We start from the raw sequence: 14,236 nt of genomic DNA, 5'->3' as shown, positions 1-14,236 counted from the left end.
TCCAGGGAAGTCCGCAAAACCTGTCTTGGCCTGATGCGAGGCAGCGTGTGACTTTTCTTTATCCCTCTTGTGTGGTACTTGTGCTTTGCTGACAGCTGTTGATATGTCCGAATATGGGGTGATGCCTTGACCCTAATGTTGGAGGTTCACATTATCTATGATATATGCCCCATGTAGGCCTTCTAAAAGGTGAAAAAATTCTGAATTCCAAAACACATCTGGTCCCAGGGTTTTGGATAACGGATCAAGGACTTGTGCGTCCAACATCCCTGTACCCACCACCTACTTAGATGTTTTATTTTTAGGGAAATGAAGCATTCCAGAGAGAACTGTTGCTTCCTTGTAAATTCCCCGAGTCACCCTCCTCGTCTATTTTTAAAAATAATTCTACTTTATTTGCAGCCTACTCACTTTTAACCCGATTCTCCCAACAACCCCATGGGGAAGGTAGAGTAGCCATGATTGTTCCCATTCTGCAGAGGGGGAAACTGAGGCCCAGGGAGATTAAGAAACTTGCCTGAGTTACCCAGCAATTCAGTAGCAGAGCTGATCCTCGATTCCCTGCCAGAGAGGAGGCTAAAACCACTAACCCCTCCGCCCCAGCTTCAGGGAAAGAGCCTTTGGTGAAAGGAGATGGCTGCTCCTTATGAAGTCTGCAGACTGGGAGGAATGTACAGAGAGTTTCAGGCAGTGAGAGGGCCCTTGTGGGGCAGCCGAGTGTCACCTTGATTGGCAATGAGTGTGGAGGGGCCACCTGGGGGTGGGTGGAGGGGAGTCTGCAGGAAGAGGCTGGACGGCAGGGAGGGAGGCGGGGCGGGGGGGGACTGCGCAGCCAATGCTGAGCCCCGTCCTGGTCCTCGGTCCTGCATCCCACCCACCTGCCCACCCCACCAGGCCGTGACCCGCCCCACGCTGCCCGACCCGCACCTCTCGCACCCGCAGCCCCCCAAATGCTTGGAGCCACCATCCCACCCCGAGGAGCCCAGTGACCTGGAGGAGCTGGAGCAGTTCGCTCGCACCTTCAAGCAACGCCGCATCAAGCTGGGCTTCACGCAGGTCTGGGGCCACCCGGCAGGACAGGCGGTGGGCGTGGGGTGACAGGGCGGTGTGACCAGCTGGTGGCCGGGGTGTTGGGCCCTAGTCATCTAGTGGGCGGGGTAGAGAGCGTAGCCATATGGTAGGCGGGGTGAGGGGCGTGACCGGCTGGTGGGCAGGGGGAGGGAGCGTAGCTGCCTAGTGGGCGGGGTGAAGGGGGCATATCACCTGGTCGGCGGGGTGGGATGTGGCCAGATGGTGGGCGGGGCTGAGCCCTTTGCCCGGCTCTGAACGCAGCCCCATCCCCGCCCCACTGGCCCAGGGTGACGTGGGTCTGGCCATGGGCAAGCTCTACGGCAACGACTTCAGCCAGACGACCATCTCCCGCTTCGAGGCCCTCAACCTGAGCTTTAAGAACATGTGCAAACTCAAGCCTCTCCTGGAGAAGTGGCTCAATGACGCAGGTGGGACTTGGGCTGGGGGCTCCCGGGCGGGCTGCGGGCGGCGGGCCGGGGGAAGCGCCCTCTCATGACCCCGTCTCCTCCCGGACACAGAGACTATGTCTGTGGACTCAAGCCTGCCCAGTCCCAACCAGCTGAGCAGTCCCAGCCTGGGTTTCGACGGGCTCCCCGGCCGGAGACGCAAGAAGAGGACCAGCATCGAGACAAACGTCCGCTTCGCCTTAGAGAAGAGTTTTCTAGCGGTGAGGCCCCATCCTCCCGGGTGGCCCTGAGGGCTGGCGGGAGGGTGGGCCCGGGGCTAACGAGCCCTCTGCCCGCAGAACCAGAAGCCTACCTCAGAGGAGATCCTGCTGATCGCAGAGCAGCTGCACATGGAGAAGGAAGTGATCCGCGTCTGGTTCTGCAACCGACGCCAGAAGGAAAAACGCATCAACCCCTGCAGCGCGGCCCCCATGCTGCCCAGCCCGGGCAAACCAGCCAGCTACAGCCCCCATCTGGTACCAAGAGCCCCTTGAGGGGTGGGGCCACAAAGCTCTGGCACGCCCTCTCCCCCTGGCAGGCACCTCGTGTGAAGCACAACCTACCGGGTTGGCCACAGTTCCTAGAACAGAGGCAGGGAGAGTCACCCTTGGGAACAGGCTGTCACAGGGGTGGGGCACAGTCACACAGAGAAACAGCGTTTCCAGGGAACTGTGGTCTTACATGGGGGATACAAGCACCCACCGACACACACTGACGTAGCCAACCACAGAGTTATCACAGGATGTAGCCACACGGGGATGGATACTAGGTAAAGGATACAGGCATCCCCCCTCACACAGGTTCACAACCACACAGACGCTGGCAGGGACATCATTATACCCCTGGGTGTGCACTCAGGTCCACAGCCTGCTCGCGATCAGACACACTGGGACATCCCTTTATTCCATCTAGTGTGGAAAGGGTTGTGACACTACAGAGAGGAGCAAGGGGCCCAGAGGAGCCCCCTTCCCCGGTGAGGTAAAGGAAGGAGGGATCATCTGAGCTGAGTCATAAGGACAAGAGAGAGTTAGTCAGCCACGTGAAGGGTAGGCAAAGGGATCTATGTGCCTGAAGGCCTAGAAACCAGAGTGCCGAGCCCAATTTGAGGAACTCCAGTGAGATTTAGTGTGATTGGAGCTGGAATGATTATTTATGAATGAGTGTGGGGGTAGGGTGGGGGATGGGCAGGGGCCACACACCAAGTCAAACGCTGAAGGAGCTTGAACTTGAACCGGAGGCAGTGAGGCGCTAAGGATGAGTTTTGAGCCTGGGAGGGACTGGGTCACATTTAGAGTGAGGTTTCTGGGGTTGATGGAGGGTGAAACTGGAGGCAGGGAGGCTAAGAAGGAGGCTGGTGGATGGTCCCAGAAAATCACGCAGTATAACACCTCAACACTGTGATGCAGAGACACGCCTCATCCTCATAACCCACCCCACCCCCTAGCCTCACAAGCACGTGTGCTTGCGTGCTCTCACATATACACACACACATACTTCAGGCCTGCAACTGGACAGTGTCAGAGGGGAGGCAGGGAATGACTGCCTCCTGTCTGTGCCCCAGGGTCACCTAGGGTAAACGTGACGAAAGCTGGTGGAAAGCACTTGGCATGATACAAACAGCCTTGCAGCCAGAGCCCCCTTTCTCCGTCTCGGAGGCAGAGGTGCGGGGGTTGTAACTACAGGGAGCACCTGGGAGCGGCTGGAAGACAGTGGCCTAACCACGCCTTCTTTCCTCTCTCCCCAGGTCACGCCCCAAGGGAGCGCCGGGACCCTGCCGTTGTCCCAAGCTTCCAGCAGTCTGAGCACAACAGGTCAGAGAGGGCAGAGGATGGTGAGGGGGGACTGGGAGGACACAGTGCAGGCCCGAGCCCAAGGTTCTCAAGCGGTTCAGGGCATCCCTAGGCCTCAAGGCTGAGCCTGGAGGTCGGGGGGCGGGGCAGGGAGGGGAGAGGGCAGCCTCACCCCTCCCTGCCAGAGCAGCTCAGGCTTCATCTGCTCCATGATTTCATGTGAGAAAAGCACGGGGTCCATAAAGGTGATGTATTTGGGTTCTCTTTCTGGCATTTATGAACTGTGTGAACTCCAGAAGTGATCTTACTTCTCTGAGCCTCAGTTATAAAGTTACTGTGAATGTAACATACATACAGAAGCTATATCCATGAATATATACACAGAAGAGTGTGTATGTGTGTGTGTGTGTGTGTGTACACACACACACTCATACACGCTTTGGTACCCAAAGCCCTCCTTTGCCCCTTCCTGGGGTAGGGCATGCGTACGTAAGAATAATATAAAAACAAATGCCATATTTCCCCTCCCCAGGTTAAGAAATAATAAGTGGGAGTTTATGGGCTTCCCTGGTGGCGCAGTGGTTGAGAGTCCGCCTGCCGATGCAGGGGACACGGGTTCGTGCCGCGGTCCGGGAAGATCCCACATGCCGCGGAGCGGCTGGGCCCGTGAGCCATGGCCGCTGGGCCTGCGTGTCTGGAGCCTGTGCTCTGCAAAGGGAGAGGCCACAACAGTGAGAGGCCTGCGTACCGAAAAAAAAAAAAAAAAAAGTGGAAGTTTATAAAGTAGTAAGGGTGTGCCTGGCACTGGTCTAAACTCTTTATAAAGAATACTGACCCATTTAATCTTCACACCCGTTTTATGAGATAGGTTCTATTATCTTCCCCATTTTCCAGAAGAGGGAACTGAAAGCCAGAGAGATGAAGGTACTCACCTGAAGGCACAGCTGGGACGTCACAGAGCCGGGAATTGCTGTCCTGGGTGTCTGGTCTCAGTCTGGGCTCAGAGCCCTCTCAGCCTCAGTGTGCACAGCCACACGCCCCGGCCTGGCCTCTAGAGGGAGCCATAGGGCTCTGTCTTCTGGGAAACCTTGGTTCTTTGCACAGAGGGGCCCAGAGGTGAGATTCAGGGCTGGATAAGCAGGGTGTGAGCACGCTCCTGGCACAGGGCACAGGCTCGGTGGGTGGCAGCTGCTCTTACTGCGATTACTGTCGCCGTGGCAGAGGCACAAAGAAATGGCTCTGAGAAGAAAGGGCAGGAGGCCTAAGTGTGTCCTGACTGAGGAGATGCTGCGGGACGGGGCAGGGAGGACGAGCAGGAGTCGACCTCGGTGGAGGACGAGTGGAAGCTGAAGTCTCCATCTCTCTGTCTCTCTCTGGCAGTTACTACCTTATCCTCAGCTGTGGGGACCCTCCACCCCAGCCGGACAGCTGGAGGGGGTGGGGCCGGGGGCGGGGCCGCGCCCCCCCTCAATTCCATCCCCTCTGTCACTCCCCCACCCCCGGCCACCACCAACAGCACAAATCCCAGCCCTCAAGGCAGCCACTCGGCCATCGGCTTGTCAGGCCTGAACCCCAGCACGGGGTAAGTGGGCAGCTGCAGGTAGGAGGCTGTGGGGAGAAGCAGGGTTGCTGCTGCTTCCAGGGTGGGGAGCTGCACCCCCAGTTCTGTGGGAGGGTCTCTGCTCCCGCTAATGCCTCTGCTTTGCCTCTTGCAGAAGCACAATGGTGGGGTTGAGCTCCGGGCTGAGTCCAGCCCTCATGAGCAACAACCCTTTGGCTACTATCCAAGGTGTGTGCTGCCGCATGTCACTCCCATCGCCACCAGCCCTGTCCCCCAGGGCCTCGAGCCCCCATTCCATTCCTGCTCCAGTCATGCCATCCTGCCCCTGCTCACTGCATCGCTTGCCTCCTCATACCCATCTCACCTTTGGGGAAGGTGTGAGGGGTGCTGATGGGGGTCCGCGGGTGGGACGCTGGAAGGCACCCCCAGCCCAGCCTCTCTCTCTCCCCACCAGCCCTGGCCTCTGGTGGAACGCTGCCCCTTACCAGCCTTGACAGCAGCGGGAACCTGGTGCTGGGGGCGGCTGGCGCGGCCCCAGGGAGTCCAGGCCTGGTGACCTCGTCACTCTTCTTGAACCACGCCGGGCTGCCCCTGCTCAGCGCCCCGCCTGGTGTGGGCCTGGTCTCGGCAGCCGCTGCGGCTGTGGCGGCCTCCATCTCCAGCAAGTCTCCTGGCCTCTCCTCGTCCTCGTCCTCGTCCTCCTCCTCCTCCACTTGCAGTGAGGCGGCAGCACAGACCCCTGGAGGCCCAGGGGGGCCCGAGGTAGGGTCCAAGCCTGAGTGAGGGCCCGCCACGCCTCCCCACCTCCTCTGACCGCCGCCTCCGTCCCCCACCTGGGAAGAGGGCGAGGAGGCCATTGGTGGGGGTGCAGAGGGTCCTCGGAGCAGGAGTGACAAGGGAGGAAAGACCAAAAAACAAGAAACAAAAAAACAACCAACCAAAAAGAAAGAAAGGAAGAAAGAAAGAGAAAGAAACCAACCAACAGAAAAAAGAAAACCAAAAATAATCACAAAGAAACCAGCTGCCCCAAAGGAACAAGAATGAAAAACAAACATTAAAAAAAAAAAAAAAAAAAGAAAGAAAACCAAAAACAAACAAAAAATCCCTCACCAAACCGAACAAACCAAAAACCGGTCTCGAGCCAGACCTCAGTGTGCTCTCACCCTCACTGCTATGACACCAAATAAGAACCCCAGCCAGGGGCGGAGAAGCCTCGGCAGGGCGGACACGCGGGCCCCCGGCTGCGGGGCAAAGCCTCCCGCTGCGTGCGGCGTGGGCAGAGAAGGAAAAGGAGAATGTGCCAGCCTCCCAGCCCCAGCCCTCAGTCCTGGGCCAGCCAAGACAGGGAGGGCACAGCCTGGGGCTGATGGGGTGGGCTCAGAACCACCCGCCAAATATTCTTTTCCAGAAGGTGAAAGAGAAAGGGCCTGAACAACTTTACACCAAATATTCAGTAGCTTCATCCAAAGGATGTACAGAATTTTTAGCGTTGTGCTCAACAGAATGTGTCCCTGTCATGTGTCCCCCCTCTCCCCTGGCCCCCAGCTCTCCCTGCCCGGGCAGGGGGGTCTCGCTTTAACCTCCTCCCTCCCCCAGCCAGGGGAGAGTTCAGGGGAAGGCCTGGGATGACTTTTCACCCCTTGTACCTCCCCCTTTTTCCCTTTGAAGGGTGGGCTAGGCCGTTTTGCCAAGTTCTAGCTCTCACATGTCCCCCCTCAACCCTGTCACCCTCCTCTGCTCTGGAATCTCCCCCATCCCTAGTCCGAGGGAAGGTGGAAGCTTCAGGCAAGAGAGGATGAGGTGAGGGCATTCAAGTTGTCTTTTTTTCCATCCTCGTCTGTCAGTTTCCCTGAAAAAAAAAAAAAATTCATATTCCAGTGCCTATCCGTGGGATCCTTCACGTTCTTTGACATTGACCAGAAACCAAAAAGATAACTCACCTCGCTTTTCCCACCCTGTGCCCCTCCGATCCTGGCAGATGCCTCTTCCTCTCCCCTCACACACATGCACACACGCACGCACCCCAGTGGTGGGGTTCCTCGAGATGGCGTCCCCATCAGGGTCCGTGTGGCGGGGACAGTGCCATGACCTGTGGTCCCCATCCGAGAGGGCGCTGTGGTGGCCACCGCTCCCACAAGACCTCCCTCAAGTCTTGGCTGGACCCTGTGTTTGCCCAGCCCTGGACGCATCTCGACGGACAGAGGAGAGACGCTGCTGGGAGCCACGTTGCCCTCCTGCTGTTGTGGAGGCCAACAAAGTTTTGAACCAAAAAAACAAAAACAGAAACAAAAAAACCAAACAAACAATAAATTAAAACTAGAAAAAAAAAAAGAATTTATAGATATATATATATTTAAGGGAAAGAAGACGAGGACTCTTCAAAGGATAAGAAGGAGCCGCGAGGGGGAGCCAAGCCCCTGCACCAGTGGTCCAGGCCCTTGGTCCCCGAGGCGGATGGAAGGACGGATGCTTCTTTCTCTTCACAAATACCTCATGGACGTCGTCTTCGGGAAAGCCGGACGGGGGCGGCTGGGGCAGGGCCTGTCCCTCAGCCAGGGCGGATGGAAGCGGGTGGGCAGGGCTGAGAGAGGGTGTCAGGGACAGGGATGAAGAGCCCCGAGCTCCCCGCCCCCCCCCCCCCAATCAACTGAAAAAGCTTTAAAAGAACAAAACAGGAACAAAGGAATAAGAAAGCAAAAAAGAATGGACGAAGGAAAACTAACAAACTTTCGGGTGGTGTGATCCCTCCTTTGAGTTCTTCTGTTCTCTGCAGTCTGTCCTCTCCCCTCTGTCTCCTCCTTTCTCTTGGTCTGTCTCTCCCTCTTCCTTCCCTCCGCTCTCACCTCTCTTAATCTCCTTCTGTCTGTGTCTCTCCTCAAACCAAAGTGTTGCTGTGAAGGACGCGAGCCATTGAAATCAGAGTGGCCCCCGCCCCTCGCCGGGCAGGAGCGGAGGGAGGGGAGAGCCCCGGGAGGTGGGCGGTGCCGCTGGACACTTCCGAGGTGAGGCCGACAGAGCCTCGGACACCACCCCGGGCCCCGAGGCCTCAGCGTTCTCTCTCTTTCTTGTCTCCCTTCTCCCACTCGGGAAATGAAACTGTTGGGCTGGGACATGGAGGCAGCAGAGGCTCAGCTGTTTCAGGGGTCTCGGGGTGCCTCGTCTGGGCAGTGGTGGAGCGTCTGCCCCTCCCACCTGGCACCGATGGGGCCTGGCCTGCCGTCGACCCATCCTCGCCAGAATGTAAGCATCTCCGCTGAACCGACTCCCTGCCCTTACCCTACCTCTGAGTTTGTCCATTTTTATTTCCTGAAGAGAAGGGACTGGCTGGAGGGCCTGGGCCCCAGCCCAAGGGCGGAGAGGGGGCCAAGGGCTCCTGAACAGATAGGAAGGACATTTAAGCAGAGCCAAGTGAAAGGAATTACAACCAAAAACCCCTCTGAGAAGACAGGCAGCATGGAAGGCATGGTGGAGATGACTCAAACAAAAACTATGATTCTAGACCAAAAAAAAAGGAAAAAAAGAAAAAAAAGAAAAAAAAGAAAGAAAAAAAGAAAAAAAAAAGAAAAAAGAAAAGAAAAAAAAAAAAAAGGAAAGAAAATCCAGGACTCACCACCACCCACTTCATCCTGCTTCCTCTCCATCAAGTCCTGCCACCTGGGACCTTCCTCCACCCCAGTGTGGGAGGAGCGGGGCAGAGGGGAGAGGAGGAAGCAGGGGGCAGGGATGGGGCGGACGCCCTGACATTGGTGGAGGGACCCCTGTGCAGCCGGGGTGGTGGGGCCCCTCCCCGTCCGACCCCCATAACTGGGAAAAGAAAAACAAGAAAAAAAGAAAATTCCTGGGAGGGGGAAAAATAACCAAATCCCAAGCTTTAACTACAGCTGTGAAACCAAATATTGGGAAGGAGGTGGGAGGGAGGGAGGGGCAAGTGTGCCCCAGGTCTCCCCCCTGGGCCCCCCTCCCCCGAGGACTCGCGATAAGGCACCAAATACCTCATAGAACTTTAATGTTAAAAAATGGAAACCAAATATCGTTGGCTGGGGGCCAGCCAGGGCAAGGGGCCGGGGGCCTGAGGGAGCCAGGGTTGGGAAGGTGATGGGGGAATTCATGCCCCCCAACCCCCTCTGCCCCTTTCACTCCAGTCCCCCACCCCGTCTCGACTCCGGGAAACAAAACTATCTCATCGTTTTTATTTTGTGGTCTGTACAGAGCCTGTGTCCGTGTGTCTGTGTGCGAGCGAGAGAGCTGGGGGGCTGGGGAACTTTATGTGGGGTTGGGGAAGGAGACCCCAGGCCGGGTTCTGGGCTAGGTGAGATGTCTGAGGTGGGGGGCCAGGGGCCTGGGCTAGAAAGGATGATGAATGGGTTGGAGAAAGTGGGAGCCCTCTGAATTTCTCCTCCCCAACCCTGACCTCCTACTGGAGGGAGGGACAGAGACTGGGTCTACCTAATGGTGGGCCTTTTAATTGTGCCAAAAAAAAAAAAAAAAATGCCAGTAACTAAAACACCTCTCTCTGTTCTCTTCTGGGAGGGTGGGGGTGGAAGTGGGAGGGAGGGCTGGGGGAGGGTAAGTGGGGGTCAGTGGAGATGAGGAACCCAAGCCTCTGTATGGATTGGGGCTAAGATCAGAAGGGGTAGTAAGGCTGTGGTTTCCCACACATCTCCTCCCTGGGGAAGGCCAAGATAGGGTCTCCAAGCCCTGCACCCTGGGACGATGGGGTAAGGGACTAGCCACGTAGTGGGGGACCTCTTGAACTGGCTAGATTTCCCCCCCTACCCAAATCCCAGGGTGCCTCTCTCTCCCTTTAGCCCAGGGTAGGGGGAACTGAGTGAGAGAGAGAGTGAGACAGACTAAGCAAGATTGAGACACGCGGGCCCCCACTGGCCTCTGAGTGGGAAAGGCAAGTGCGAGAGATAAAGGCCTCCAAGAGAAAAAAGAAACAAACCAAAGATTTAACCATTAAAAAAAAAAAAAAAAAAAACCCACAGACAACTCCGCTACCTTTTTATACGTTGGAAAAAAAAGTGAAAAAAATTAAAAAATAAAAATTAAAAAAAATACACAAAAACTCCAAGCCGCAGTTCCTTCATGCGGTTTGAACTTTGACCTCAGCAGTCTCCAAAGCAAGATGACGATGAGAAAGGTGAACAAAAAAAAGAAAAAATAATGTATATTTTTAAGTATTTGTCCTTGAGATGTTAACTCCTTGTTAAACAAACACAAAAAGGAGAGAAAAATCCAGAGAGAATTGTTGCTGGGACGGAGACAACTATTTACTATGTCTGTGACCCCTCCCCTCTGCCTCACCCTCCTCTCCTCTTCCCTTTCCTCTCTCCCTGCTGCCCCTCCCCCAGCCTATCCCCCAAGCCCAGGGGCTCAGTATTTATTTATTTATATAATTGCAGGGTGACTGGGGTCCTCTCTCGACAACTTGTAGAGAGGTCCTTTGAATCATGGTAGGGTGGGGAAGGGGCAAGGAGTCTTGGGGGAAAAGCAGGGGCCTGATCTTTGGTCAGTTCCTCTCTGCTAGCTCCTTTCTGGCTTCTTATCCCACTGCTGCCACCATCTCCTCCCAAATCCAAGGCTGCACTAGGGCAAGGTGACCATCCCACCTTGTAAAGATCCGATTGGCTTGGCCCTTTTTGGGGTGGGTGTCTCTCACCTACTCATTTGAAAGACCAGGTTGGAATGGGGATGGGAAGAGGTGGCAAGTAGTGAGCAAGGGAGACCAAGAAGTGGCATCTGGAAATTGAGTAGGCCCTGGAGGAGACCTGCCTCTCCTCCATTCTCAACAAGTTAGCCCCCCTTTCAGTTCTGTTTGACCCCTGTGTTGGTAGCCCCTCCCTTCCCAACCTGTACTCCCTCCCTGTCTCTTCTCGTGGTAGCGGGTTAGCGTTTCAGTGTTCTTAACTCCAATCTGCTTGTTCATTGTACAATGTGCTTCTTTTAAGGCCCCATTTTTGTAACTTGAGTGTGTCATTCATCTGAACAACATCAAAAAATAAAAAATTAAAAACTGTACAGAGAGAAATACAGCCTCTTCTCCCTTGGTCTCCTCTCTGTCTTGGGAAAGGTGGCGGGGAAATCAGGGTATGGGGTGGGTGTGTGCGTGCTGTGGAGGGGAGGGCTTTACTTCTTGTTCAGGGAATGTTCAGAAGTAAGGCCTGAGCAACTTTTTTTTTCACCAATTAAAAAAACAAGCCTCAGGGCTTCCCTGGCGGTGCAGTGGTTAAGAATCCGCCTGCCAATGCAGGGGACACGGGTTCGAGCCCTGGTCTGGGAAGATCCCACATGCCGCGGAGCAACTAAGCCCATGCGCCACAACTACTGAGCCTCCGCTCTAGAGCCTGTGAGCCACAACAACTGAGCCCGTGTGCCAAAACTACTGAGCCTGTGCTCTAGAGCCCGTGCTCTGCAACAAGAGAAGCCACCACAACGAGAAGCCCGCGCACCACAACGAAGAGTAGCCCCTGCTCTCCGCAACTAGAGAAAGCCTGCACACAGCAATGAAGACCCAATGCAGCCAAAAAAAAAAAAGAAAAAAACAAGCCTTGGAACTTAGAATGAATTCAAATTCCTGAATTTAAATCTTAGTTCTGCCATTTTATAGATATGTGACCTTCAACATGTGAGCTTGTGTCCACATCTGTAACACAGAGACAATATGTAGCCTGTGGGGTTGTAAGAATTAAATGAGATGACGTAGGTGCTTGGGACAGATCTCTAGCACGCTTACTTCAGTAAATGAAAACTATGAGAAAGGCAGGAAATGAATGAGTGGTTCCCTACTTCCATCCACAGAGGACTAACAAGACCCTTTACAAACAGAGTTTACTTTGAAGTTGTCTGGTGGTACAAGATACACACCTGACTTCTTTTTCAGAACATTAGGTCTCTCATTCACTCAAATTTTTGTGCTCATCTTGACTAAGTCATTTAGCAGGAACAACCGTTTCACAGGCCAGACCACAGGCTGGTCCCCAGGACCTCACTGCTGAAAATCTGAAATGGTGTCAATAACTTGTGTTTTCTCACTGCCGTCAGGTCTTCTTGTCACTGTTCCATCCTCTAACGTGTGCCTGGCGCACAGGTGCTGGGACTCTGCAAATTCAATAGTGAGGGATAGGGGAACAGGAGAAAGGAAACGAGTAGGAGAGGGTTTGATCATTTCAAAAGAGAAAATGTATTAGTACTGCACCGTTTTGGCAAGAGAGAAAAAGAAAAAGTACTTCTCCAACACTAAGCCAAGTCAGTAGGGATGGGGCGGTGGGATGTTGGGCTGGGGGTTCAGATAGTACCCCGAGGAAGGTCATTTGTTCCAGCCCCCTGACTGTAGAGGGTGCAGTCAGAACCATACAGACCCAAAAGGTCTTTGTCACCCAGGCCAGCCTGTGACAAGCACAGATGTCACACCTGAGAGCACTCTGGAGCTGAACTAGGCATCCACCTGTAGCCTCGTAAATGTGCTCAACTGCTCCGACATGGTCTCCCCTGTACAGTCAGACTCGGGCCTCGTATCGTCAAGAACATATTGTCACTAGAGGACCACTGCTCTGTCCCCTTCACAGTTCTGCTTAAGCAGCTTCCATATCCAACTGAAACCAAGCAATGCAAGATTCTTTTTAGTGGGCTCTGCAAGTCACCTGCATCAGAATTGGTGTGTTCAAAACACAGATTCCTAGGTCTCACCAAGACATGCTTGCTGGATCCAAATCTCTGGGGAAATTGCCTAAACACACATTAAAGTTCAAGAACCTCTGCCTGTCCAACTCAAAGCCCAGCATCCAAGAAGGGTTTGATTAGTGCGATCTTTTTAAGGAGAGTGGTCCAACTGAGGACCATGCAAGTTTCAGTAGGGTGACGGTGAACAATGACGTGTTCATAAACATGTTTGCACACAAATTTTTCTCAGGGTGGGAGTCTAAAGTTCTCATTAGAGGCTCTAAAAAGGAACCACAATAGAGGAAGGGTGATCCCCTCCAGTGTTACCCAGCTGCTTCTCTGCTGAAAGCATCTTTATCTTGGGGTCAACCAGAACCCTCAGGGTTTTTTCCTCCATTCCCCTCCCTTGATTCAGCCTGATTTTTATCTGGTTTTGCAAAGATAAATCCTCCAATTGTTCTAAGCATTTATTTGATATGACTTTCTGGATGTTACAGCTCTTCCTGAAAGGAGGCAGTTTGAGAATGAATCTTTACCTGTGGATTAACGGGCTCTGGCATGCTGGGCTAAGATGGTTCGAGTCCTTTCTGCAGGGTATGAGGTTACTGAAAGATGGTGCCCACAATCAACACACTCTGGTCGAAAACAACTGCTTAACAGATTAAGTGCTCTACTTCATTAGGAGCTGTCAAGATATCAAAAGGCTGAGTGCTTGGGCTTCCCTGGTGGCACAGTGGTTGAGAGTCTGCCTGCCGATGCAGGGGACACGGGTTCGTGCCCTGGTCTGGGAAGATCCCACATGCCGCAGAGCGGCTGGGCCCGTGAGCCACGGCCGCTGAGCCTGCACGTCCGGAGCCCGTGCTCCGCAATGGGAGAGGCCACAACAGTGAGAGGCCCGTGTACCGCGAAAAAAAAGAAAAGGCTGAGTACTTTACCTTTTTAAAAATGAACAGAAGCATAAGCTCCAGTGCCCACAGAGGGCTACAGGATTGCTGAAGGGAGTCGAGAGTGATGGAGAAGCTGAGTGGGCAGCTCTCAGGCCTCCCTTTCCCCTCGTTTCAATGCAAACAGCTTCCTTTTACCTCTCATTTACTAGGGTTCCAATAAGAATTCTAACAAAAAGACTACAGTAACCGTGGGGGGGGGGGTATTTTTCTTGGAGTGTGGCTCTTAGAGACAAGACTAGCATAGGAGCCGAGCATTTCCACCAGTCACACACTCACCATCTCCTCTCTCTACCGCCCCCCCACAAGTATGGAGCAAGCAGAAGAGTGTAGAGGAATGCATATAGGCGATTAAACCAAATCAAACTACACTGAAATTCAAGCTCTGCCCTGTCTGGTTTGAATGACCTTGGGCAAGTCACTTCACTGCTTTTGACTTCAGATTCCTTTCCTACAAAATGTTCTCTTCACGGATCAGCGTGAAGATCATTCCCAAAAATGTAGGAAAATACTTGAGACAAATTGGGCATTCAAACATCAGTCAGCCACCCCAACCACCCCTCTCCCCATAACCAACATCCGTGGGCTGAGCCGGAGGCCAACTCCAGGTGGGTGTCAGAGCACCTCCCCTTGTGAGGCTCCCTACCCCCAGAGACTGTTACTCAGAATCTTCTCCAATCCCACAGCTGGATCTTGTCCCAGAAGCCACCTCCTCTACTGCCCCGGAGATCGTGCCTTTCCGAGACCTGCGTTTGCCTTCAG

At 54.1% G+C, this 14,236-nt stretch overlaps 1 protein-coding gene across 11 annotated transcripts in view; it reads left to right on the top strand.

Moving 5' to 3' along the window:
• POU2F2 (POU class 2 homeobox 2) overlaps window positions 1-9,365 on the top strand; it is a 75,543-nt gene extending 66,178 nt beyond the window's left edge. For 4 of the 11 annotated variants that reach the window (XM_067018231.1, XM_067018233.1, XM_067018234.1 and 1 more), the window contains 8 exons: window positions 895-1,056; window positions 1,358-1,499; window positions 1,590-1,738; window positions 1,817-1,993; window positions 3,262-3,328; window positions 4,688-4,889; window positions 5,023-5,096; window positions 5,323-9,365. In XM_067018231.1, coding sequence (XP_066874332.1) covers window positions 895-1,056; window positions 1,358-1,499; window positions 1,590-1,738; window positions 1,817-1,993; window positions 3,262-3,328; window positions 4,688-4,889; window positions 5,023-5,096; window positions 5,323-5,651 — 1,302 coding nt within the window. In that variant the 3' untranslated portion in view covers window positions 5,652-9,365. Of the gene's footprint in view, window positions 1-894; window positions 1,057-1,357; window positions 1,500-1,589; window positions 1,739-1,816; window positions 1,994-3,261; window positions 3,329-4,687; window positions 4,894-5,022; window positions 5,097-5,322 lie in introns of those variants that run through there. The other 7 variants (XM_067018235.1, XM_067018232.1, XM_067018240.1 and 4 more) reach the window with 5 other exon arrangements.
• Window positions 9,366-14,236: the final 4,871 nt, after the last annotated feature.

The sequence above is a fragment of the Kogia breviceps genome, chromosome 18 (genome assembly GCF_026419965.1).
Source record: "Kogia breviceps isolate mKogBre1 chromosome 18, mKogBre1 haplotype 1, whole genome shotgun sequence".
In the NCBI taxonomy this organism is placed as follows: domain Eukaryota; kingdom Metazoa; phylum Chordata; class Mammalia; order Artiodactyla; family Physeteridae; genus Kogia; species Kogia breviceps.
Note: the sequence above shows the minus strand (reverse complement) of the source record. Positions and strands in the feature narration are given on the sequence as shown.